This window comes from Balaenoptera physalus (genome assembly GCF_965194825.1).
Source record: "Balaenoptera physalus genome assembly, chromosome: 4".
In the NCBI taxonomy this organism is placed as follows: Eukaryota; Metazoa; Chordata; class Mammalia; order Artiodactyla; family Balaenopteridae; genus Balaenoptera; species Balaenoptera physalus.
The window spans coordinates 138,221,271-138,247,921 of record NC_138891.1 but is presented as its reverse complement, the minus strand read 5'-3'; the positions used below and the strand labels follow the sequence as shown (position 1 = coordinate 138,247,921).

The 26,651-nt window shown below is 44.2% G+C and overlaps 1 protein-coding gene across 3 annotated transcripts in view; it reads left to right on the top strand.

Moving 5' to 3' along the window:
- Window positions 1–25,304, top strand: part of HLCS (holocarboxylase synthetase) — a 195,343-nt gene extending 170,039 nt beyond the window's left edge. For 2 of the 3 annotated variants that reach the window (XM_082458785.1, XM_082458783.1), the window contains exons 7-11: window positions 10,938–11,005; window positions 12,489–12,649; window positions 17,778–17,892; window positions 20,051–20,264; window positions 22,122–25,304. In XM_082458785.1, coding sequence (XP_082314911.1) covers window positions 10,938–11,005; window positions 12,489–12,649; window positions 17,778–17,892; window positions 20,051–20,264; window positions 22,122–22,293 — 730 coding nt within the window. In that variant the 3' untranslated portion in view covers window positions 22,294–25,304. The other variant, XM_082458784.1, reaches the window with a different exon arrangement.
- Window positions 25,305–26,651: the final 1,347 nt, after the last annotated feature.

Below are 26,651 nucleotides of genomic sequence, written 5' to 3'. Positions count from 1 at the left end.
ATTCTTAACCACTCTGCCATTGGGAAGTCCCTCTGTACAGTTTTTACTCTTGGGACCAAGCTAAAGAATAAAGAAACAAGGAGGGAGGGGAGCATGACCCTATAATGGAATACAGAAGTACGGTTAAACCTCACCTTATTTCAGAAGACTAGCATAACCACACTCAGGTAAGGGAGAAAAAGAACAAACCCTAAAAACTTTAAAACACAATATTTGACTATATATCCTTAGGCTAAAGACAAAAAAACCCTATAGATAAATATTGAACCCTAGTTAGTAAGTTTGTTTTTCACAGTAGCATGGGTCAGCAATTCTGAAACCACTTTTTGCATGTTAGCGTATTGAGCAAATAAGTCAAGATATTTGAGATAATGCGAGCCAGACCTCATTATTGGAGAAGGAAGTTACAAATATAAAAAGAGGGAGAATAAAGTGGACCTAGTGCTGTTGGATTGGAACTGGGAGTTTTCAATGAATTTATGGTTTTTAAGATGGATGGATGGATGGATAGATGGAAAGAAGGAAGGAAACACACATACTTTTTTGTTCTTTCCTAACACCCAGATTTGTTTTTTAAATACCATTCTCCAGTAAAAGGAACCAGAGCTCCTTGGAGAAAAGGCCAATTCCAGGGGCTGGTTCTGAGAAAGTTCAAGATGGTTGTGGAACTTCTTCTTATGCCAAAAAAGTAAGGAAGTGCTGAAAGATGACAGGGACTTGTCAGTAGGAGACAGACACCAGCTTGAAGGAGCTTCTACTTGCCAAATCTGGCGTAATATGAGCATCAGAATAAATAATGATAGGAAATTAAATATTCGGTTGGATAAATAAGGCTCCACAAGTCCATTCTGCTGTAAAGAAAGGAAGAAAGAAAAGTAAGTGCGGGGAGAAGAAAAAGCTCTTCCTTATAGTAGCATCCCAACAAGTACACATGGAAGAAATGATGGAATCAGAAAAACCACTCTTTGGCAACCATCAAATAAATAATTGATTCAAGTAAAATCCTCCACAGATGCTAACACTAGTAGATTAAATTTCTTGAGAAGCATGATATGTATTTTATCTCCCCAGAAGTACTTAATTAACTACAGTGGAAAAACAATAACTTTACAGTGGAAAAGCTAGCACACACCACCCTACCCAAGTGGCTCAAAGTTAACTCACCAATACTGGGATGAGGCAACACTGTGTGCTTCCTGATACCATGCACTGAGAAGGATACACTCTCACTAATGTGTGTTTCTGCCAAAATGCTAATTTGAGTCTAATCGTGAGATTTCAGATCATCTAAATTGAAGGACAGGGACTTCCCTGGTGGTCCAGTGGCTAAGGCTCCACGCTCCCAATGCAGTGGGCATGGGTTCAATCCCTGGTTGGGGAACTAGATCCCCCATGCCACAACTAAGAAGTCCGCATGCTGCAACTAAAAAAAAGATCCCACGTGCCGCAACTAAGACCCGGCACAGCCAAAATAAATAAATACATAAATATTAAACAATAAATAAATACATAAATAAATTGAAGGACATTTTATAAAATAACTGCCTCCACTCTTCAATAAATGTCTAGGTCATGAAACACAAAATGAAGAACAGAACCAGATTAAAGAGACTAAGGAGACATGGCAACTAAATGCAACACATGATCCTGGATTAGATCCTCAAGAAGAAGGCAGATTGTGTGTTACTATCAAGGGCCTTGTTGGGACAGTGGATGAATCTTGACCAAATTCCATAGATTAGATCATGGGTTGGCATGCTATGGCCTGCTACCAGTTTTTGTACCACCTAAGCACGCAGAATATTTTTTTTACATTTTTAAATGGTTGGGAAAAAGTTTTAAAAAGTAAAATCTATATGACATCTTGGGAAAGGCAGAACTACAGAGACAGTAAAAAGATCAGTGGCTGCCAGGGGTGAGGGGAGAAAAAGAAGGATGAATAGATGGAGCGCAGGGGATTTTTTATGGCAGTGAAACTATTTTATGTGATGCTGTAGTGGTGGATAGATGTCATTATACATTTGTCAAAAAACCCGTGAAACTGTACAATACAAAGAGTGAATCCTACTATTAAACTATGGACTTTAGTTAATAACAGTGTATTAATATACAATTATATTATATCAATTATAGCAAATGTACCACACTAATATAAGATGTTAATTATAGGGAAACTGGGATGGGGTGGACGTTGAGGGAGTATATGGGAACCCTGTACATTCTGCTCGGGTTTTCCTTTTCTGGTTTTTTTTTGAGGGGGTTGTTTGTTTGTTTGTTTGTTTTGGCCACGCTGCACAGCATGCGCGATCTTAGTTCCCCGACAGGACTCGAACCAGGGCCTCCTGCAGTGGAAGCATGGAGTCCTAAGCACTGGACTGCCCGGGAATTCCCTGCTCAGTTTTTCTGTAAACCTAAAGCCACGCAAAAAAGAAAGTCTATTAATTAAAATAAATTCTGTATTGTGACACATGAGCATTATATGAAATTCAAATTTCTGTGTCTATAAAGTTTTGTTGAAACGCAGCCAGATTTATTTATTTACATATTGTCTACAGTTGCTTTTTTGCTCAGACAGCAGAGTTGAATAGTTGCAACAAAAACCATAGGGCTCACAAAAGACTAAAATATTTACTATCTGGCCTTTACGGAAAAAGTTTGCTGACCCCCGGATTAGATAGCCGTGTTGTATCAATGGTAAGTTTCTAATTTTGATAATTGTACTCTGATTATGTAAAACAATACCCTTAATTTTTAGGAAAGATACCCTGAAGTATATAGGGATAGAGAGACGTTATGGCTGCAGCTTACTCTCACATGGTTCAGAAAAAAGAATTACGGACAGGCAGACAGATACGGAGCAGCCTGTTTGGTAAAAAGTTAACAGTTGGGAAATCTGGGTGCTGGGTGAAGGACATGCAGGAATTCTTTTTTTTTTTTTTTTTTTTTTAAATTTTTATTTATTTATGGCTGTGTTGGGTCTTCATTTCTGTGCGAGGGCTTTCTCCAGTTGTGGCAAGCGGGGGCCACTCTTCATTGCGGTGTGCGGGCCTCTCATTATTGCGGCCTCTCTTGTTGGGGAACACAGGCTCCAGACGCACAGGCTCAGTAATTGTGGCTCACGGGCCCAGTTGCTCCGCGGCATGTGGGATCTTCCCGGACCAGGGCTCGAACCCGTGTCCCCTGCATTGGCAGGCGGATTCTCAACCACTGGCGCCACCAGGGAAGCCCAGGAATTCTTTATACTATATCCTTGCAAGTTTTCTGTAAGTCTGATATTATTTCAAAGTAAAAGGTTAAAAACAAAATGAAAAACAAAATATCATGGGTCTTAGAACCAACCAGACCTTGACTTGAATTCCTGATTTGCTGGCTCAGTGGCCTATTTATAGAAGTGGTTTTTGCCTTTCCAAGACTGTGTCCTCATCTGACTTGTAAAGCTTAGATGAGATAATGCATGTAAAGTGCAGAAAATCGGCATTGATTCCAGGTGACCGAGTTGAAACATCTACAGTGCCTTCAGGAAAACGACCCCCAGATGTCTGCTTGGAGACAGACGTGGTCACGATGAGACAGTGTCCATCTTCTGAAATGGCAGCTGCATTTCAAAACAGAAGGCCCTCTGTTGGGGTAAATGAGCCATGGCGATGGCCCCATGGTGGAGCCCCTCCACACCCAGCTGAAGATGATGGGCTCTGATCAGCCTGAGAAGTGGGTTGAGAAGATCCTGTGATCCGGGGACTCCTAGTGGCACGGTTAGACATGATCTGACTTCCCATTTTTGGCGGCAGGTTTAACTGTGCCGAGGATCTAGGATCAGGACTGTCTTGTAGGCTTGGCCTCAGAGCTAGTTGTGGGTGCCATGAGTAGTTCAGCCTACACAAGTTTAGCTGTCCATCTGTGAATTCTGTAACAGCACTGGTCTAAGGCAGGAGGTGATGCTCAGACATCCAGTATTTATGGTGCAGTGTCAGGGGTAAGAGACAATGGTTTGTGTTCATCTTGAATAATACAGACCAACATCAACAAATGCTTGATGTACTAGAAAGGTGCCTCATTCTGGAAGCTGAATCCACAGGACTCCCTCCCTGTGAGCAGTTAAATGATTTAGCAGTAGTGTAGATGCTGTTCTGTATGATGTTGGAAATGGGGAAGATTAGATGAAAATCTATGAATGATTGGTATGCTAGGAGATATGGAAATCTAACAGAGCATCTGACCCACAGACACCCTTCAACAGAAATACAGATGCGGCCTCTGCTTCTGGGGAACACCCAGGGGGAAGGTGGTGATGGTTCTACTCTTGAGCAGTCCAAATTCCCACTTTGCCTCTAACTGAAATGCGCATCCTGTTATACAGAAAACACAAATAAAGGAATATGATCTAAAGCTTACTTATTTGACAGCATTCCAAAAAGGTAGATTGATGACAGGTCATTGTAGTTTTAAATGTCCAATCCAGAAGATAATGGAAGAATATATTAGTAAAACTGTTGTGCCGCTGTGTATAAATGACCAAAAGTATTTGTAAGCAATAACCTAAATAATGTGTTATTTTTAAAAAGCCAAGTAGCTAATTCAACCAATGGTTTATAGCTTTGCTAAGTGGGTTCAGAGACCCTAGAACTGGAAGTGAGGATTCTGCAACCCAGTTGTGTTAATCTGAAAGCTTTTTAGTCCAGGTTCAGATCACGTTAGTGTGTATGTAGGTAAGAGAGATGGGGGAGGTGGGCGAGAGGTACAGAGAAGAGACATTACCTCTAGAATTTGTGAAGGGTCCTGAAACATACACTTTCCACCACTGTTCTCCTCCGGGTCTTCTCTGTGACCATCCTTTTTATCTCCAAGAAGAGGAAATTGAAGGCCTTCTGGGATCTACACAACAAAGAGCAAGTGGTACATTTAAGCCCCTACCCTGTGTCAAAGCATCTTGTGTATTCCTTCATGCTCCAATCTTACGGAGAGCGAGACCATTTCCTAGGTGACTGAAGAGGTGGAGAGACATGCCCCTTACTCAGTGTTAGTTCATATCAACAAGGGGGTTTGAATCCAGATCTGTCCCATTTCCTGTCTGAGTCATCTCCACCGCAATGTTTCTAAAGTTCCTCAGGAACCTTTCCTTTCCTGCCAGGAGCAATCTCAGCTTTGCCCCCCACATGGCTAGCTCTCCGTTCAGAAGTCACTGGTCCGGGTCCAGCACCTTCCACCCCAGACCACAGCCCCATGCATGGCAGAGCCCTCCCGCCTTCCTTGCTCCGGTCTACGTGTTCTTGGGAGGAGAAAACACTACTCATTTTCTTTCAAAAAACAATCCTATGCATTCTTTTTTTTTTTTTTTTTATAAATATATATATATATTTTTTTTTATAAATTTATTTATTTATTTATTTATGGCTGTGTTGGGTCTTCGTTTCTGTGCGAGGGCTTTCTCTAGTTGTGGCAAGCGGGGGCCACTCTTCATCGCTGTGCGCGGGCCTCTCACTATCGCGGCCTCTCTTGTTGCGGAGCACAGGCCCCAGACACGCAGGCTCAGCAGTTGTGGCTCACGGGCCCAGTCGCTCCGCGGCATGTGGGATCCTCCCAGACCAGGGCTCGAACCCGTGTCCCCTGCATTGGCAGGCGGACTCCCAACCACTGCGCCACCAGGGAAGCCCAATCCTATGCATTCTTGCATAGAAGGCAACTGTTTTAAAAATGATTGTACTGTTAGCGTAAGACTCTTTAAAAAATAAAATATCTTTATATTTTAGCTTGTTAACTTTTTAAAAACTGATACCCAAATATCATAGTTGGTGTTCACAATCTAATACATTTGAAAAAAATAGTTTTTGAAATGAAGTTTAACACAGTTTCCTTTGAACTACACAGAAGTAAATACAGTGATGAATAGTGAGAGTTCATCTTCCAATAAACGTTTTCAAAATCAGAAATAAGTTGTTAGCCATCAGTGTGTGACTGCCTGGGTCCTCTTCTCCTTCCACCTCATCCCTGCCCCCCGTATTGGGTCTTTTTTTCACATAGAAAACATGGAGGGGGGGGATTCTCTGAGAATATGTCTTTCTGAAGGCTTGGGAGAGGGAGAGTCTGAACTGAGAAGACTCGGGGGAGAAGACAAGGCACAGCATGGGCGCCAGCGTGAGTTGATGAAGCTCCTCGGGGTCCCAGGGTGGAGACCGCCCAGGATGCTGGCAGCCTTCTGCATGCCTTCTCCCCAGCCCTGAGGGAGCCTGTGCATGGACGGTAACTGGACTCGGCCTGCCGCCTCGCACAAGCCACATGCTCCGCCAGGGAAGGAGTGTGAGGGACAGGCACCGCCATTCGTGTGTTACAGCAGGATTCGTACAGTGAGCCTGGTAAAGCTCGGACAGTGGGCTGCTCTTGCGTGGCAGATCTGCGACCTCTCCAAAGGGAGGAAGTTGTTCACCAGCTAGTGAGCTGTAGGTTAAAGAAAAGTTGGATTTTAACAAATCTTTTCTTTAATAGCATTTTTCCTGATTTTGAAGTGAATGCACTCCAAGTATAGAAATTGTGGAAAATTCAGAAAAGTATAAAGAAAATAAACACTTGAAATCTTACCACCCAGAGATTACTTAGAATAGCATAATGAAGAAATTTAAATCATCATATAATTCTGCTTCCACCTTCTGGAGATAACCACTGTTAATAGGTGTCCTGTATTCTTCTATGTATGCACATAGGAATACATAGCTTACATAGATGGGATCATACCATGATGCTATTTTTAAGCCTTTTTTATTATCGACATAATAAAAATGTGTCCATAACTAAATAGCTACATTATTTTAAGAGTTCCAAAATAAGCAGTGTTTCCAGTCATCAGGAACTTTTTTTGTAAGATATATCGTGTGTGTGTGTAGTATTTTTTAAGGGGAAAAAGTATAGAAGAACGTACATTTCTAATGAGAAGAAGGACTTCTTTGGATGGCTTTTCTGCTTTGTACTTTGCTGTATTTTTCCAATAATTACACTCCTTAAAGTAACCACAGCTAATATTTTGGTCTATTTCCTAACAATTTTTAAAAGTGTATTTTAAAGCATCATTGGAATCACGCTGTATATAGGATTTTCTACCCTCTTTAAGTCGTCTAGTGGTGTTCAATGGACATTCGCCTGTATCACTGATGGCTATATGATGTTTTTTTCATGTGAGGATACTATGATTTTTTTCTTTCCTCTGTCATGGACAGTTTGTATTATTTATGATTTTTTCACTGTGTAATGCTGTGATGAATAGTTGTGTCCCTGAATTATTTTGTTTCCTTGTCTGAATACTCCTTAGAATTCAATCTTAGGAGTATAGTCACTGAGTCAGAACGTGTAAAATGTTTAAGGCTCCCATTGCATATGAACAGACTGGCTTTAAGAGTTTCTACTCATTCATTACTTATCAAATAAGGTCTTGCTCATTGGTTATAATAAAAGGCGTGCTGAAGATAACTGTTATTATCTTATTTTTAAAGCAGATCTTTCAGTCCTGTTCTTTGAAATATTTACAAGTATTATATTTAAACCTAAAAACCATGCTTCTTTCCCCCAAATTTTTCAAAAGTATTTTAAATTAAAGGTAAGCAGTCATCTTAAAGAAAGTTTAAAAAAATAAAGAAAAAAATCATCCTAATGTAGCCACAGTTGTTGTTTCGTCAAATCTCCTTCCTCCCTTTTTCTGTGAATTTTACACATTTGGGATAAAAGTATATGTAGGTTTCGTATCCTGCTTTTTAAATTGAACATTCTGTTGAAAACATTTCTTCCGTGTTGCTACATAGTCTTCATAACGATCGTTTTTAATGATTACAGATTATTCCACTGACCTCATGTAACGTAATTTACGTCACCATTTCCCTGCTGAACTCTTACGTAATTTCCAGATTTTTACTTTTATACACGGTGGTGGATGTGGGCTCTTTCCTTAGGTTTGAATCCTCAAAGCGGATTGACTGGGTCTGGATTTAAACTTCTGTTCGTTCAGAATTTTCACTAACTCATACTGGCCTGTCTTCTTGGTTAGTTTTTTAAAAAAATAAGTTGATTTATTTATGTTTTGGCTGCATTGGGTCTTTGTTGCAGCGCACGGTCTTTCTCTAGTTGCGGCGAGCAGGGGCTACTCTTCCTTGCAGTGCACGGGCTTCTTATTGCGGTGGTTTCTCTTGTTGCGGAGCACGGGCTCTAGGCGCACGGGCTTCAGTAGTTGTGGCACGTGGGCTCAGTAGTTGTGGCTCGCGGGCTCTAGAGTGCAGGCTCAGTGGTTGTGGCGCACAGGCTTAGTTGCTCCGCGGCATGTGGGATCTTCCCGGACCAGGGCTCGAACCTGTGTGCCCTGCATTGGCAGGCAGATTCTCAACCACTGTGCCTCCAGGGAAGTCCCTTGGTTAGTTTTAATTATTGAAACTTAATTCCAACAACAACGTGAAACTCAGGACGTTCCGGTTGGCAGGGAACCCAGTAGGAACTGTGATGTCCTTAGTAACAAAGTGGTCAGGACGCTGTCCTGTTTGCCAAGTGAGCCTTGGGAGCTCTGGATGTTTCAGACCGAAGGGAAGTGTACAAAAACAGAGCACTTTCCTCGCGTGCCCTATTGGTATACAGTGCATGCCCTCTGCTGCCACTCACAGAAACCATTTATTAAACAGCCTTTGCCAACAAGGAGAAAAAGCACAGAGGCAGGGAGGTAGTCATTATGTAACCCCCTCCTTTCTTTTTTTCTTTTTTTCTTTTTTTCCCTCCTTTTTCTATTTCCTTTTGTGAGAATGACATCAGCTCGGGATGGAAATGCATTTATGGTGTCTCCTTTCTGCTAAAGTAACCTAGAGACTTCATCTTCAGAGATGCAAAATTGAGATTTTGCAAACGTTCATAAATGCTTCTTTGTTGACCGTGAGCCGTGTGGTTTGGCCCCCGGTGTTATCTTAGATAGCACAAATAAATCTGGCAGCCTCCACTGGCCTCAAACTAAGCATTACACCACCCACAGTCCCCCGCCCCCCCACCGTCTCCCTCCTCGCAGAATTTCCTCTTGGCCTTCAGCAGCACAAGCTCAGTCTTCTCATCAGTATGCCCTGTTAACTGCTGCCAAAGCTCCAGCGGTTTAGTGCATATGTTCCCGTCATCATTTCTCTTTGTTCTAGAAAAGTCTGTGTTTGTTTTCTGAACCTCCCCGCCTCCCCTCGCCTAATTCCACCATCACCACCGCTTCCTATAGACATGACCTTCTACTGTCTACATGTTCATTTACAGCACATCCTAGATTTCTGCCACGGAGAGAGCCTTCGCAGTCTGCTCACAACGTGCAAAATCATCCCCCCGCACCCCTTCCCATAGAAAAATTTGTTAGGCATCGTCGCCCCAGAGCTCGTGCCTTAGGAGCCCAGGTGAAGGGCTGCTGGGTCTCTCTGGTAAGCAAGAGGCTCCTAGGAGACAATGTTACCTCCCTGCGCGGATAAAGATTCCTTCTTAGGGTTTTCTGCCACTCCAACGCAAGAAAAGGACGCTTTATTCTTGGAGCCCAACAGTGTGCAGGCAGAGTCGATCTCAGTGGGTTATTCATGGTGTCCAAGAGAAATACTTCTGGAGCTGTATTTCATGTGAGATGGAAGTGGGCTTGGCACCCGGACAGGGGGGCTGGCTGCTCGCTGGGAATGCCCCGTGCCTGTCGGACTGGCCCGGCCCCTGCCTGACGTGGCCAGGCTCTTCTTAGCAAGTCAAGGGGTCTTCTGGCTCCTCCCCACCGGGCCTGCCTGCGCCCGGCCAGGCTCTGCCAGCCTGCGTGTGCGCGCAGAGACCCCCTGGTTGTTTTGGCCTTTAAGTATTTTCCGTCTCTTACCATGTGTAAAGTTCCACCCCGTTCCCTGAGCCGGGAGGAGAGGATGAAGGTCTATCAGAACGTGGTCTCTCTCCTCAGCACGGGGGTTCTGTGGAAACCCTGGAATCGTTCGTGGAAACTTTGTTTATACAAAATACCACCTCATTCCTGCCCTTGCCACTTCCCTCCCCCAAAAATGTATTTCAAAGAGGCCTCTGCAGTGGCCCTGACCGTGGACAAACCTGATGTTTTGCTTTGTCTGATAAACCGGCGGTGAACTGTGCCTGCTCAGTACCTGGTCAGCAACTCCTGGGAACGCACAGGAAAACCTTCCTAACGTGGAGTTACACGTGTAGAATGGAACTGGGAGGAAATTCTCAGAGTGAGGGACTTTTTTCCCTTTCCTTTTCTGGGGAAAAAAAGAGAGAAAAGAAAAAAAAGTTAATGTCGACTCATTTGGTGGAGATACAGTGCACTTTTCTACCTATCCCCCAAAGGGAAGTTTGTATTCTTTTAAATAAAACCATTTTAAAAGCAGAACTCAAGCCTAAAAGGATCCAAGGTTCTCCTGAGTTCTCAGAAGGTGTAGATTTATTTTCTATAGTTAAAACATAATTAGTTCTCAGGGGATAGTGTGTGTTTTAAACGGCTTTATTGCCACCATATTAGTTTTCTGAATAATCAGAAACTTCTGTTATGATTATGTTCTAGTGTTCAGACAGAAACGCACTGTAAGTAGAAACAAATGTCAGGAATTGCTAGTTGTCACTCGAAGAAGGGACACCACATCAGCGGGGGGAGAAAGAATCTGATAGGATATTCCAAAGAAATGTAATCTTAATGTCTTGAATAAACCGAATGACAGCTTGGGCAGGTACACGTGCACACACACTGCCCCCCCAACCATCTTTTTTGATATTGAATGGCGTTTTCTTCGTCCCTTTTCCGTCATTCTCACTGCAGAGGCTGGGAATGGGGTCAGTATCCCTTGAAACCCGTAAGATGGCCCTTCCTCACTAACACATCCACAAATGAGTGCACACAGTGTCCCCCACTCTGAGCTCTCGGTTCTCATGCCGTGTCCCTGTTCTGGCTGACTGGTCTTTCCCACCGTTTGCAGGTTGATGTTTGAGATGCCGCAGGAAATGGGTTTAATCGCCATCGCAGTCCGCCAAACGCAGGGCAAAGGTCAGTCATCTTTTGTTACTGTTTCTGTGGTTTTTTGTTTTCTAAAATCTGTGACTCTCCTGGCCAGAGAGCCAATTGATTGCACGTGCTGATCATCGACATGGCTCGAGTCAGAAGTTGTTTTCACACACCCCTAAAATGGGGAAGAGGGAGGGAAATCAATTAGAAGATTGAACCTTAGAAGAATTAAAGCGTTCTCTTAAACTGAGATGTTTATTAATTAGTTGACGTCCGCTTGTGATGGTTTTAATGTTCATTTACCTACGTCTTGTAAATTCTTCTTTCTGACACATTCTAGGCATTGCAGTGTGTGAATAATAACTATGTTATAGAGACGTTTATTTTCCTGAAGGTTCTCTGTGAGGTGCCTTCTGTGTCTATACCGAGTGTCACATGGAGGGGTCGTTCATCTGCCAGCTGGCACTGGAATTTGCATGGAGTGGGCACTCGATCAACGATCAGTGCCTATTCACAGAATGACCACAAAGAAGCCAAGGGCTGCCCAGAGCTTCCAACACCTGCTGACTCTCGGAGGCAAGAGCCCACATCCTCCCAGAATCCATCTGGGGTCCAGCCGCAAGCAGATTCGTGCTCAGTGGTCATACCGAGAGCGATTGGCCCCTGTCTCTCCCCACCCCCAGCTGGCAGCAGGCCGACCCAAACGTCCTTTTAACTCTCAGAGGCTCTTATGCCTTTCTCAGAAGAAGCAACGAAATAAGAAATCCACTGTTTTCGCTTCTTTCTCTTGAGCATGTCTTTTGAACATAACTCAAAGAGAAAAAAATTTATTTTATTCAAGGCTGTGGTGCTCAGTAAGGTGGTTTAAAAAAAAAAAGACATGGAAGAAGGTTGATTATACCTCTCGTTTTGATTATTTTATTTTCTTGGCTTCTATTTTTTAAGAAAAATAACTCAGAGAGTTAATATCAGGGATCATTTTTCAAATTCAGCTTCCTTAAAAAAACACAAAAAACAGCAAGATCTAATTCACATACCATCCAGTCCCCCAGTTTAAACTGTACTATTCTGTGGTTTTTAATGTATTCACAGCGTCGTGGGACCATCACGGTAGGGATCACTTCTCGCAAATGGCTTCCAGGGCCTCTCCTGGACCGGTATAGATTCGGTCCGGTTTCCCCACTGTCTCTGTTTTCACCTGCATTGCCGTATGGTGAGAGTTAAACTGAGAGTGATGTTCAGACACTGTGTAAGACTTTATCATCAAAGTATAAATGATATGCTCACAGAGGGAGGACATTATGCTGATTATTGGAAACTTGTTGAGCAACAGAGCTTCAGATTTTAAAAAGCTTCTCTGTTGTTGAGTTAACCCCAGAATAACCAAGCAAGTTCATCAGTCGTTCAGGTGGGACAGGTCTCGAGTGTGTGGCTCTGAGGCCTCAGCAGTTTTTCTGGCATTCCGTGCATCTGAGTCTGTTCATGGTGCAGAATGGCCGGTTTCCTGATGGCGCTTGTGTTCCAGGGCGGGGAAGGAATGCTTGGCTGAGCCCCGTGGGGTGCGCTCTTTCTACCCTGCTTGTCTCCATCCCACTGAGATCCCAGCTGGGACAGCGGATTCCGTTTGTCCAGCATCTGATGTCTCTGGCTGTCGTGGAGGCGGTAAGGTCCATTCCTGGGTACCAGGTATGTGCAGTTCATCACCGTCACATCCCCACCATGCATGCACACCTCAGTTCAGGTGTGTTTGTAGTATGTGTCTGAACGATTCCTTCATGTGGAGCCTCAGCCTGCTTTTGCAAAGCTGGCAGCAGAGCGCTCCTGGAGGTTTAAAAGCACCGTCAGGTTTATAGCTGCTTCAGGCTTGCTGCAATGTGATTATTTTCCAGAATTCCCTTTCTGTCCTGTTGTCACATTTGTCAAATGTCCTAGTAAGGGCAAGCCTCTTTTTCCTTTCTGCCTGCCTGCCTTCCTCCCTCCCTCCCTCTCTCTCTTTCTTTCTTTCCTTCCCCTGCCTTCCTTCCTTTCTTCCTTCCTTCCTTCTTTCCTTCCTTCCTTCCTTCCTTCCTTCCTTCCTTCCTTCCTTCCTTCCTTCCTTCCTTCCTTCCTTCCTTCCTTCCTTCTTCCCTTCCTCCCTCCCTCCCTTCCTTCCTTCCTTTCTTCCTTTCTTTCTTTCTTATTGAAGCACATTGGACTGGATGGGTCTACTTATCCGTGGTGCTTTCTGGTGAAAAGGCTTATTTTATAGGCCTAAACAAACCTTCTCATTTCCTACCTTCATTTACCACAGTCTGTGCTCAGCAAAGCTATCCCTTGTCTGTGGCTGCCTGAGTTCCATGTGCATGTTCGTTTAGGGCCATCTGCACCCAGCTGTAGGGACAGATGTGCCTGCTACATCAGTACTTTTGAATGCTTTGGTGTCAGTTATTCAGAAGACAAGGAAACGAGAGCAGTTAACACAGTCATGAAGCCTTTCTCCCATTCCCCAGGCTCCACTTGCTGTATCCCCCTCCTCCTTTTCCTGGAAGAATTTCATATGGATATAAAAAGGGGGTTCTTGGGACTTCCCTGGTGGCACAGTGGTTAAGAATCAGCCTGCCAATGCAGGGGACATGGGTTTGAGCCCTGGTCTGGGAAGATCCCACATGCCGTGGAGCAAGTAAGCCCGTGTGCCACAACTACTGAGCCTGCGCTCTAGAGCCCGTGAGCCACAACTACTGAGCCCACGAGCCACAACTGCTGAAGCCCATGCTCTGCAACAAGAGAAGCCACCACAGTGAGAAGCCCATGCAACCGCAAGGAAGAGTAGCCCCTGCTCGCTGCAACTAGAGAAAGCCTGCACGCAGCAATGAAGACCCAACGCAGCCAAAAATAAATAAAAATTTTAAAAAAAGATTCATTCATCTAAAAAAAATTAAACACATACAATTAAAAATAAGGGGGTTCCTCCCCAGCCTCCCTCCCCACCTACAGCTCTTAACGTCAGGCTGAAAACAATGATTGTATTAATTCGTGAAGCAAGATGCTAAGATCATGACTTTGAAAGGGGGCCTGTCATGAGTGTTTCAATGGAGAAGCAGTCCTCTCCACTGCCCCTTAAGCTCCTCCGATGTGGCCATGTCCTCATATCATGGTATGTGGGACCAGGGTGCGTGTTTCCCGTATTACGTCAAGTCACTGGCACGTCTGCCGAAGCGTGACACTCGTTACCGGGTGCTCAGAATCCTTGCTGGGTCTCATGGGCTTGGGCTCATCAGACTGTCACCAACCTTCACAGGCCCAGCATGCAGCCCCTGAACCGGACACTTCACCTTGCACTAAGCAGTTGAGAAGATAAAATTCTGTTGTGGGGAAAATGTTTTTAACCCTAGCAACAGGTTAATTAGTCTTAGGAAAATAAAGTAAAAATTTAAATTACTATGTTTAGCTTTTTCGTGGCTTTAAATTTGACCTTTTAGCCTCGCTTGTTAACTTAGCAAGCACTTGCTGAGTGCCTGCTGTGTGCGAAGGCTCTGCCAGGTGCTGGGGTAGCGGGTGGGGAGGTGGAAAGCTTGCCCTCAACAATGGACCCGGGCGTGTGTGTCCCCATTCTCCTTAAGAAGCTCCCGCCAAAGTTCCTATCCCATTTCTGCAGTTGTCCAGCTCAGCCTTATCTTCTTATCTGTATGGTTTTTGGATTGGCTTCATTCTTATTTTATTTTCAGTCTTATTGAGATATAAATGACATACTGCAGTGTATAAGTTTAAGGTGTGCAGCATAATGACTTGACATGCGTGTATTGTAAGATGATCTCCACAGGAGGTTTTATTAACATATATCACCTCATATAGTTATTAAAAAAAATTTTTTTCCCCTGTGATGAGAACTTTTAGGATCTACTCTCTTAGTATTGGGTTGGCCAAAAAGTTCGTTTGTAACAGCTTACAGAAAAACCCGAACGAACTTTTTGGCCAACCGAATATTTATTTATTTATATAACTTTATGTATTTATTTATTTTTGGCTGCGTTGGGTCTTTGTTGCTGTGTGCGGGCTTTCTCTAGTTGCAGCGAGCGGGGTTACTCTTCGTTGCGGTGTGTGGGTTCACTGCGGTGGCTTCTCTTGTGGAGGAGCACGTGTTCTAGGCGTGTGGGCTTCAGTAGTTGTGGCACGTGGACTCAGCAGTTGTGGCTCGCGGGCTCTCGAGCGCAGGCTCGGTAGTTGTGGCTCGTGGGCTCCAGAGCCCAGGCTCAGTAGTTGTGGCTCGTGGGCTCCAGAGCCCAGGCTCAGTAGTTGCGGCACACGGGCTTTGTTGCTCCACGGCAAGTGGGATCTTCCCGGACCAGGGCTCAAGCCCATGTCCCCTGCATTGGCAGGCGGATTCTTAACCACTGCGCCACCAGGGAGGTCCTGAATATTCATTTTTCACCGAGTCTAATTAGCTTACACACTACAGCTACAGCGAGGTTGAAATAGGCCCCCCGTTGTGCTGGGTTGGCCTCTCTTACGTCCTGCCCTTCTTGTCCCCGGCCAGATGTCACCATCCGCACACAAACCATACCCAGCCTTGTCGGACCAGAGGCAGTGCGGTGGCCTGCTTGCCATCCCTTCCGGAACCTGCGCGGGGCGGCCCGCTCTTGCTCCTGCTGCTTTTCTGTCCTCGAGGTCCTGCTGGGCTTCTGCAGCCTCCTCCCACCCGTACATCCTGCTCCTGTTCTCTTCTCTGCACCTCCAGGTCCTATTTGCCCTGAGAGTCCTGGCTCAAATGCCATTCCTGGAAACTCCTAGCTACAAACTCTCCCTCCTCCGGCGCCATGCAGCGCTTTAAATGTCTGGGCCACTTTTAGGGCACCTCCCATGGACTGCTTGAAGCAGGGTTATTTGTGCTCCGCTTCTAACTCCTACAAAGCAGCCAGCTCTTTGAACACAGGATTGGTTTTATTTTGGTCCGCAAAGAGCCTAGCGTAGTGCTTTATACATGGGAGGTCTGTAGTAGCTGTCTGAATAAAAGGTTGAGACAATGAAAAACACCTGGACTTTCTCTTCATCTTGGAATGGATGTCCTTGTTCACCTGGGTGAGAACCCAGAATTTCACAGGTTGCATCATTAACTAACTAGACCTGAAAATGTGAAGTGAGACAGGAGCCCGAGAGCAGAGCCAGCACAGAAGTAAGCAGCGGCCCCTGTGGTGGGGGAGCTGTTTCTGAGCTCCGGCCGGGACTGTGCTGGCCACAGTGGGACGTGGGTAGGCAAGAGAGGAGGAAGAAGGGGAATTGGGAGAGTGACCAGGACCATGGTCTCCCGGGTGCAGATTGTCTAGACCAGCGTCTCTTAGTCTCAGCACTGTTGACGCTTGGGCCCCTCCGTCTCGGTTGTGGGACCCTCCTGGGCATCACAGGCGGTGGAGCGGCATCGGTGGCCTTTCCCCACTAGATGCAGGTGGGGTTCCTTCAAGCTGTGACGAGCAGAGATGCCTCCCAGTATTGCCAGATGTCCCCTGGGGGACAGACTCCACCCCACCCCCACCCATCCCCCCGAACCTTATTTTAGTCAGAAAAGTAATACGAGGTTTCCCTATCATAGGGCAGATGAGCTTTTAAAGGACAGAAACATGTTCTAACTGGCCAAGGTGAAAAGAAGTCCTGCTGGAGGGAGGGAAGAGGATTGCTTGGAAGCGGCAGGCTGCATAGCATAGGGTTAAGCTCCCAGGGGTTGGTGTCAGAAAGCCCTGGGTTTGTGTCCCAGCTCTGCCACTTGCGGGTGGTGCAACCTCAGGCAAGCCAGGCAATGTCTCTAAGCTTCAGTCCTCCCTTTGTTAAATAGAGATGACACATGGGCTTGGTATAAGTGACATACAGGCCGCTCCGAGATGGGGCTTGGTGCCGTGCCTGCCCCCCGTGAAGAAAGAGCCAGCCCTGTGGGACTCAGAGGCCATTATCTACTCTCTGGTCTCTTGGTTTTATTTTGCTGAGTGTCTCTCTTCCAGCCTCACGCGTCCAGATGGGCTTCCTTCTACCCACACCTGCCTGCCAGTCCCAGACCCAGGAGCCCTGGCAGTTCTGGCGCCCACTGGGTCTCACCCAGTCTGTATGCCCCAACTTCACAGTCATGGCAGGAGGTGGGGGTCTGGGTGGCCCAGTTCAAGGCAGTGTTCACCCTTGGCCCATTCCACTGAGACCAGGCACAGGCAGGGTTGCCCAGGCCACATCCTTCAGGATGGAGAGGCAGCAGGCCACTGGGCAAGTCTATTTCTCTTTCCCAAGTTGACTGGTGGCAGTTCATGGAGACCTTCTCTAATAACTCAGTAAAAGGAGTTGCTCCTCTGTATCTCCATAGCATTCTGCTGAGACAGTTCTGCCTGACTTTTAGGACGTTGGTTAGTTCAGGGCCATTAGTCTCTCTCTTGAGCAGAAGCTCCTTAAGGGAGAAGAGCCCTGAGAGTATTATTCTCTCCTTGCCCCCTGTCCCCAGCACACGATGGTACTCTGTGGTGTGGTTGTTGATATTGGGATAATGAACTTAATACCCAAGATAGGCATCTTCAGAGAGTGTTTCTGATGATGAACAGCGATGGGGGTGGGGAGGATGCTGGGATTCCTGTTGAATGTGTTCTTTAGGTCTCCTTCCCTCTAGCCCCACCAGGTACTTTAATACTGGATTGTTCCAAAGAGGTGATTAGCTGTCTCAAAAAGAAGAGAGGGTGAGACTCCCTGTTCCATTTGTTTCAAGAGTATTCTGTTCATCTTTTTTCTTTTGTTTTATTTTAGCTGGACGACCTCTTCTGGTCCCTTTGTGTCTTGTGACTGCTTGATTAATATGCAGATTTTCCTTTAGGATATCAACTTACGAGTGAAGTGGCCCAACGATATTTACTACAGTGACCTCATGAAGCTTGGTGGAGTTCTGGTTAACTCAACACTTATGGGAGAAACATTTTATATACTTATTGGTAAGTTTTTAAAGCCTTCCCCCAGAATTTTTAGATTAATAAAAATAAAAGTGGTTCACACATGGCTATACTGGGGGGAGTGGATTATCATATGGGATTACTTTTTCTTTGAGTCTTGAGTTATAGAACACAATATGTGTGCACAACAGGCCAGATTGGTAGAAAGCCCTTCAAAGGGTTTAGTGTTCCTATCTATGGCCATGAAAACCACCGAACTGGCATCTCACCAAACAGGTGTTTTCTCATACCTCTCCACACTCCTGCTTCTTAATGAGTTAGAAACAGTGAAAGTAAACATTTACTGTATTATTTGGTAATAAGAAAAGAAAGCTAATTTCAAGGATGGGTGTCCTGGCAGTCTTTCTTGCATTCTTAATCTGACCTTCCCAGTCCATGGAAAAGTTGCCTTCTTTTTGACCTCAGAAGAAGCTCCAGGCTGGTCAAGGTGGGGTAAAGAATCCCTGTTTCACATCAGCACATCCGTATCAGGCAAGGAGATGGATCTGATGTGGTTTCAGAAGTTCCTCGGCCCCTGGTCATCCAAGCATCAGCTTCTCCCTAATGCCCAGGAGAGCTTGATTGGTGTTCAAAAATCAGTAATGGAGAGAAAACATGTGATTGTGTGTTAGAAGTGCCAGCCAAAGAATACAAGGTGTATGCTTCCAGCTCTGCTACCAACTGGCAATATTATTCTAGGCAAGCTTCTTCATACCCTCCAAGCTCCGTTTCCCATCTGTAAATGAGTAACTGGGCTAGGTGCAGAGATTCCTAATAGGGCCCACAGATATTGAGGAGGCCCAGCGCTGGGTTTCCGTCAGGGAGCTAGGGAATTTTGTCACTGTGGGGGGAATGAAACATTTTCCTGTGGGGAGAATCCATATAGTCTTAAGGCGTTGGGAGGTGGGGGAGGGGGACAGGGGGGCGTCTTTGGGGAAAGATTCAAGGTCACCATCAGGGGTGCTTGCTGGTCCTTAGAAAGATGCAGCCTAAGTTGACAGTAGTTCATGTAGCTATTTTCCCAGGACTTTGGATTTCTGAATACAGGGGAGCTTTTTCAGCACTATATACACTTGATTGAATGCTTTATATGCCACAGGTGCTTCAGCTATTGTGTATGTTGTCAGATGAAAGAACAAATGAACAACTGCAGATTCTGCCCCTGTTGCTCTAGTTACTTGTTTTTTACATTGCTTTGTATTTTAATAGCCAGTATATTTAAAAAAATAATAATCTGAGGCCGATCAGTCCTTCCCTTAACACTGAAAATGGCGCAGAACATTTACCAAAAAGTAGTTATTGTAAATATCGTTGTTCTATCTGAGGCGAGTATTTTGGGAATTTTTTTCTCAGAGGCCCTGAAAAAAACGATAGTCTTACTGCCTAGTTCTTGCAGTATTTTATTTCTTATTGAAGACCTCTTTGAGGTTGATTCAGGGCCCTGCTGAAAACTAAGATTCGGCTTTTCTAAAGATTCCCCTCTCCTGCAGAGAACGGTGGTGTTAAGTAACAGCAGAGATAAGCCAGAAACTCACTCTCCTGAAGCCTTGGTTTAGGGGCTTGTGAAAGAGCCACTAAACATGGGTTGGCCTTTTGCCAACAGTGTAACCCTAGCACCAAAGACTTCCAAGGATGAAGCATTAAGAGATGTGTTTTAGGGTTAAGTCGTGACCAAGGTTGGAAATCTCTGAATCCAGAGTTTACTTCTTAAGACCTGAATAAAATTCTTTATTTTCAAGCATGTGTTCCATTATTTAAATAGAAAAAGAAACAAGAGATTTTTACATCGGGCTCAGTGCAGAGCTCCAATTCTTGGCTAGACCACAGGAAGTGGTTGTTTCAGAAGCAACTCTGTTTTGTGCCATTCATAGCTTCTGCTTAATTGAATCAAATCTGGCTTGCTTTTTTTCCCCAACTAATTTGTAATAAATTTGGAATGATTCTGGTTTGATGGGGATCGTGAGGGAAGGATGAGAAAGGAAGATGGGCTCAAAGACGCAAGTCTTTCTCTAAGTGGCCAGAGACAATAAACTCAAAATGAGGGTAAGGAAGCAGGAAGTTGACAGTAAAAACTGTACCTTTTTCCAGGAGGTTGAGAGAAACGTGTGATGTCGTCAGTAGGTTGAGGTACTCGTGTTTCCAATTGTTTGTTTTCATCCAGGCTGTGGATTTAACGTGACTAACAGCAACCCCACCATATGCGTCAATGATCTCATCACAGAATACAATAAGCAACAGGGGGCCGAACTAAAGCCCTTAAGAGCTGATTATCTCATCGCCAGAAGTGTGACCATGCTGGAGAAGCTGATCGACACATTTCAGGACGAAGGGCCCAGTGGCGTTCTTCCTCTCTATTACAAATATTGGCTACACAGGTCAGTGCTGGCTTGTCTTCATTGTTTTAAAATTCCTTTATTAAGTCAGTAGTTTAATATCTTAAAACGAGAAGCTAAACACTGGTCTAAATCATTATCTTTTACTTTACTGATGGATAAACCTGGTGGATACCACCTCGAGCAAGTTAGCGTCTCCAGTCATCGGGACAAACGGGCATCCCGTGCCTCCTGGTGGGATGCCCTGGGAAAGACACAACATCACTGGAGATTTTCCTGCCCAGCATGTTTAAGCTGAATCTAATTGTGGGGAAACAGGCAAATCTAAAATGTGGAACATTCTTGATAACAGTCGTCTTCAAAGTGAGATCTCCCAGCAGCAGTGGCAGCCTTACCTGGGAACTTGTTAGAAACGCAGGTTCTTGACTCCCACCCTGGACTTCCTAAATCAGAAACTCTGAGGCTGGGGCTCAGCATTCTGTTTTAACAAAGGCTCCAGGGGATTCTCAGGCACTTCAATTTGAGAAGCACTGATGTATACCAATAGGCCTCTACCCTTCAACAATGGCAGTGTGTTAGAAACAAAGAGAAGGTGGGAGAGTTTTATGATTAAAGAAGACTAAGGAGGCATGACAGTTAAATGCAATATGTGATTCATAATCAGATCCTGGAAGGGAGGAAATAGCCACAAAGAATATTAATGAGACAATGGGGACATTTGAACAGGGAGTGTATATTAAATAATGTTATTGTATCAAGATCAAATTTCTTGAGAGTGATAATGATATTCTGGTTTTGTAGGAGATACTTCTTATTCTTTGGAGATACGTGCTGAAGTATTTAAGTATAAAGTATCACGATGCCTGCAACTTATTTTTAAATATCAGCAAAAAACACCCCCACAAAACTGTAGGGGTGTGTGTGTGTGTGTGTAAAGAGAGCAAACATGGGAAATGTTATCAGTTGGTGTGAATATAAGTGAAGGGGGAATATGAGGTTCATTGTACTATTTTTCACCTTTTCTGTAGGTTTGAAATTCTTCAGAATAAAAATTGGGGAGGTACAGAGTCTATACTTTTAAAACTGTTAACAAGGATATAACTCAACAGTTGCATTTGGAAACTGTTCAAAAGAAGTAAAATTAGAATGAGTTTAACTTATAATTGACACTACCCAACTTGATAAGAGTTTTGAACACAGCCAGAAAGCGGCCAATCTCAGCCAAAAAACCTAGAGGGTTGCACAGTATTTCTTTAAAGTAGCTAGAGGGACTTCCCTGGTGGCACAGTGGTTAAGAATCCGCCTGCCAATGCAGGGGACACGGGTTCGAGCCCTGGTCCGGGAAGATCCCACATGCCGCGGAGCAACTAAGAACATGCGCCACAACTACTGAGCCTGCGCTCTAGAGCCCACGTGCCACAGCTACTGAGCCTGCACGCCTAGAGCCCACGCTCCGCAACAAGAGAAGCCACCACAATGAGAAAGCCGCGTGCCGCAGCGAAGAGTAGCCCCCGCTCGCCGCACAGAGAAAGCCTGCGTGCAGCAACGAAGACCCAATGCAGCAAAAAATAAATAAATAAATAAAAATTAAAGTAGCTAGAGGGTGAGGAAGTGGTGCAAATAATCATTCCAGATGATCAGAATGAGGAGTGACGTCGTTTATAAGAGAAGCAATTCCTAACTCCCTAGTGGACTTTCCATCACCCTGGTTATTCGGGTAGTTTTCAGGACAATTCAGGGGAGACCAGTGGAAGTCAGAGCTCAGGCTCAGATGCATTTTAACTATATCCATCCCAGCCCACCCCCAAATCCTTTTGCATAATGGATAATTACTTAACTAATTGTCTCAAGCAGCAGCATTACATTTCCCTGTGACTGGGGGCTGTTCTTCATTTTCAGTGCTCAGCAAGTCCGCCTGGGAAGCGCTGAGGGACCAAAGGTGTGGATAGTCGGCCTAGATGATTCCGGGTTCCTTCTGGTTCACCAGGAAAACGGCGAAGTGGTGACTGTGCATCCAGACGGCAACTCCTTCGACATGCTGAGAAACCTCATAATCCCCAAACAGCCGTAGTCCTGTCTGGAGCCTCTGCTGGGCCCCGGGCCACAGCTGGCACGAGCTGGGACAGACGGAAGGGCAGAACCACCGCAGGAGCATTCCACTTCGATTCTGCCGCCTTTCCTAGCCCATGGATCTGGAAAACTAATTCGGAGTTGTAGGCAAATTTTTTCTCCCTCCACTTAACCTGTTAATTCTTTAATTTTGTTCTGTTGTCAATTTATTTGGTGTTTGAAGATGCTGGGCGTGGAGGGTTGACAAGTGGAAGATTTAATTCAGGTATAAGCCCTGCCATAGGTGTGAAATTCTTCTCCCCTCTTGGAATTGGATGCATCTTAATTGAGGAGGGGGGTAGTTTTTACATGGAAACAGCAATGGCATAATTCAAATATTTTCCCAGTAGTGGAGGTCTTTACCCCTAGACTATTAAAAACAAATTCTAAAAAAGTTTTTGGGCCCAGACCATTGGTGAGTTAGAGGTATGGTAACACTGTTTACAAGCATCCAGGGAGGTGTTTTCCTACAGGAACATATATTGGCACTTAGTTATCATTTTATTTTTTTGTTAGTGAAGAAAAGAGAAGGTAGATTTCTAGAGTTACTCTCATCCTGTGGTTTGTGGTCCAATAACAATGTCTAAATGGAACAGAGGCTGGTATGGTTGCAATGACCTTGTAGAGGAAATCAGTTAATTACATTGACGTTAATTAATGAGCTCTCCTTTCATAAGTTTAAATTTACTGCATATTCTGAAGTGATGGGATCAAGTTCAGGATCCTGAAAGCGTTGATTAGGCAATTGCTTGGATGTGTGGTGGATGATTTGGTTCTAACAGCTGGGGATGAAGTCTCTCATACCACACGCAAAGGAGGATTTGGCGCTTTTAAGCCAGCTTCAGGCTCGCTCCGAAATCCTGCGGAACTATGCAGTGCACAGAATATAGAAGTACATGGCATTTTATTTGTAAGTCACATTTTTTTGCCCCCTTTTCATATTGCCAAAAAAGAAAATGTTATTGCTACTGAATGCCGTCAGTTAAGAGAATGTGTGTGTGTGTGTGAGAGAGAGAGAAACTTTAAAAAAGATGTTCCAAATATGATGCCCTAAGAGTCTGCATGGAAGAACAAAAGAAAGGAAGCCTTTTGATATACATTTGCTATTTCCAGATGTATTCCATGCTTTTTCCATGTAACTCCTGTCTCTGTTGAACTTGAGAATCACACACATTACTTTTCAGCCTGAAAAGGCCAATTTTTATCCACTTTTCTCTCTTCCTGCCAATCCCAACTGAAATTAGTGGCAAGAAAACTTGATGAGGCTCTCAGCTTTGAACGAAATCCCCTTATTGTGCACTAGCACCCTCTTCATCCAGCTTTACCCAGTCAGGCTAACTCCAGAAACTTGTGGTTTTCAGTGTAAAATCTGTCTACCTGTAGCCAGGCATAGGCAGCCACATAGGAAGGAAACAAATAACACGTTTAGTTAAGTCCACTAACCCAATATGTGTGTTTTGGAAATGTAACTTGAAAAGAACTTCAGAAGTAATTTTTGCAAATAAGGCTTCAATTAGAATTATTTTTCTTAAAACAAAACAAAAAAACCACTCTCTCCTAAATGCCCAAGTCTAAATAAAAGTTTAAAGTCCACAGCACCCCAAAATTACAAAACGGTCTCACCCTTGAGAGGGCATCTGCAAAATATCATCAAGAAGAAAGATTTCAGGCTAATGTTGCAAGTTTCATTTCTCAAACTTTGTAATATAAGGCAAGTCATCTCTCAGAGCTGCCATCATTACTTTTTGAATTTCTTTGGGGGGTTATTTAATGAGAAACATGCTACGATTTGTTTTAAGCTGAAGTCCTATTCTAGACAGTCTGCTTTGGGGGAAAAAAAATGTTATCATTTAATTTCCTTTTGGTAAATTAAAACTAATGAAGTGTGGCCATGTCAAAGCAGATGGAGATGTTCCGGGCATATCACTTTGCCTCTGTGCTTTAAGACTGTTCTTACTTGTGCCGACACCCAGTTGTCTTGAGGGAGACAACATAGACTTGGAGCAGATGCTGCGTTTTTCATAAACCTGATTTTGCCTCAGAGGAACCAAAGACTTTTGAAATTCTGCTTCATATAGAACAGCTGAATAAAGGCATTTTCCTTACAGCTGTTAGCATTAGGGAAACTTGCTGTACTGCACTCATCAGTTTGGGGGCGTTTATGCACCCGGCAATCTATGACCTCAAGGAGCTTTAAAGTCTTAACGGACACTTTGCATTTTCTTCTTAATCTTTAAAACACAGCACCTAAACTCAGGATTGGCGTGTGCTCTTAGGATATTTGAATTGTGCCCCAGTTTAGAGGCTGTGCATTGAACATCTACCAGGTTATGTAAAGGGCAAGATGTCATCCCTTCTGGGCTGGTAGCAAATTTCAGAAGAACTCTTGAGGAAGTGCCCCCTAAAATAGGACACAGCAATACCTGGGCTTTCCCGGGCACGCACGCGCGCATGCACACACGCACGCACCCCCCCCCCCCCCCCCCCCCGCCGCCCCAGCAGTGCTCCTCGGCACTGTTCATCCTGGCAGCGTTTACAGCGTGGAGGCAGAGCCGAAAGGATTTGTGTCCGGTCTGGGGTTCGCTGCTGCAGCCCCCTGACTGCTGTGGGTGGGTGCGCAGGCCCAGACCCGCCTGGCGTGCAACCGCACCCCTACCCCACCCACACGGGGGGCTGCATGGCCGCCTCTCACCCGAGAGTCTGGGAGCCAGGAGAGGAGCCAGCCTCACGCAGCCGTTTCAGAGTGCATAAAGGAGACATTTTAGGTTTACAGTGCATAGATCTGTTTGCTCTTAACAGACAAAGAATGGAGAGTCGGTATTCCTGGGTAACTACTATGCGTATTTGAAATAAAAGAAAGTGTGAACTCTGCATTTTTAGCTTTTCAAAGAATCATCTCTGAAAAGGAATTAATGTAAACCAATTCCTATAAAAAGCAAGTCTATCAAAATAAACTTTAAGACTTTCTATATAGTTCGGGCTCATTGTTATTTTTACCACATTTCATTTGTAAAAATAAGCAACTACTTTTGGTTACAGTGTTTTTATTCATATTTAAACATTTTTTAAAAATAAATAGTTTAACATAGTAAGGAATATGTATGTATTTCTAAGTATTAAGAAGCTGGTGGCTTTTTAAATGTATTTTTGAAAAATGTATTATGTATCATACAAAAGAGAAATCATATTACTCCAAAGAATGAAAGTTAGCAAACCGAAAAGTTAAAAAAAAAAAAAAAACTGAGGTGAGAAATAAATTTACTAATGTCAATTTTTAATTTGAAAATTAATTGAGTATAACAACAAATTTAATATAAGAACAGATTCTGTTGTTGTCGAATTGTTCTCTTTTGTGGAAACTGCTTGACTTTTGTCTCAACAGTTTTTCCCCAAGATTTTAACCGTATTTATCATACTTAAGTTTAGGAATAGCTTGAGTAACGCACCTTAGATAACCCAAGGGCTGCTATTCACTAATATTTTAAGCTACTGTAATTTTATGGAATTTATTTTAAAGTGTTCTTTCATCTGTACCAGCCCCCAAAGTCTACCTTAACTGTCTCACAGTTACAATAAATTACAGTAGACTCGAAACAGGATTCGTTGAGGGATTACACCTCCCCCACCCTTAGGATCCAAAGGAGGAAGGCATGGCCCATCGGACTTTAAAACGACAAAAGGGGTCGGGGGTGAGGGAGCAGAAAATACAGGCTCTTGCAGATTTCCTCAGAGCAGCCCTTCACACCCTGTTCACTTCTCTACAAAGGTATGAGTGGAATGGCTTTTCTAGAAAGGGCTTCATTGAACATAAAGGAATTCCTTTCTCTGAGAGGCCCAGTGGAGGGAGGGCCAAGTCAGTCTTGAACTGGGCTGATTTCTCAAATCCATTTGATCTGGCATTTTTGTCAACATGCTAGGACCCACTACAATTTTTTTCTTCTTTTTTTGTGAAAGAGACGCATATTTATTAAAATGCTTCCTCTTCCTCTTCCAGAGCCTCACGGAAGTCAAGAAACAATATGCCCAGCTTAAATGTGCAGACTAAAAGATGGAGGTAATCATATCAGGTTGCCATAGTGACTGCTCTGTTAACTTTTCTCCGAGCTGCTGGCCGCCTGGAAACCGGCTTGCAGAGGAATTTTCCTTCATGTTCTAGGCTATGAAAACTGTGATGTTTGTTTAGGCAACGCAGTTTTTCCTAGTACACATTTTATTTTTCAAGTACATACACACTCATCGTTAAGCCTGTTTATGTTCTCATTTATAAATCTATAACGGTCTTCTTTCCTAACAGTAACCTTTGATCTTAAACTGCTCCGA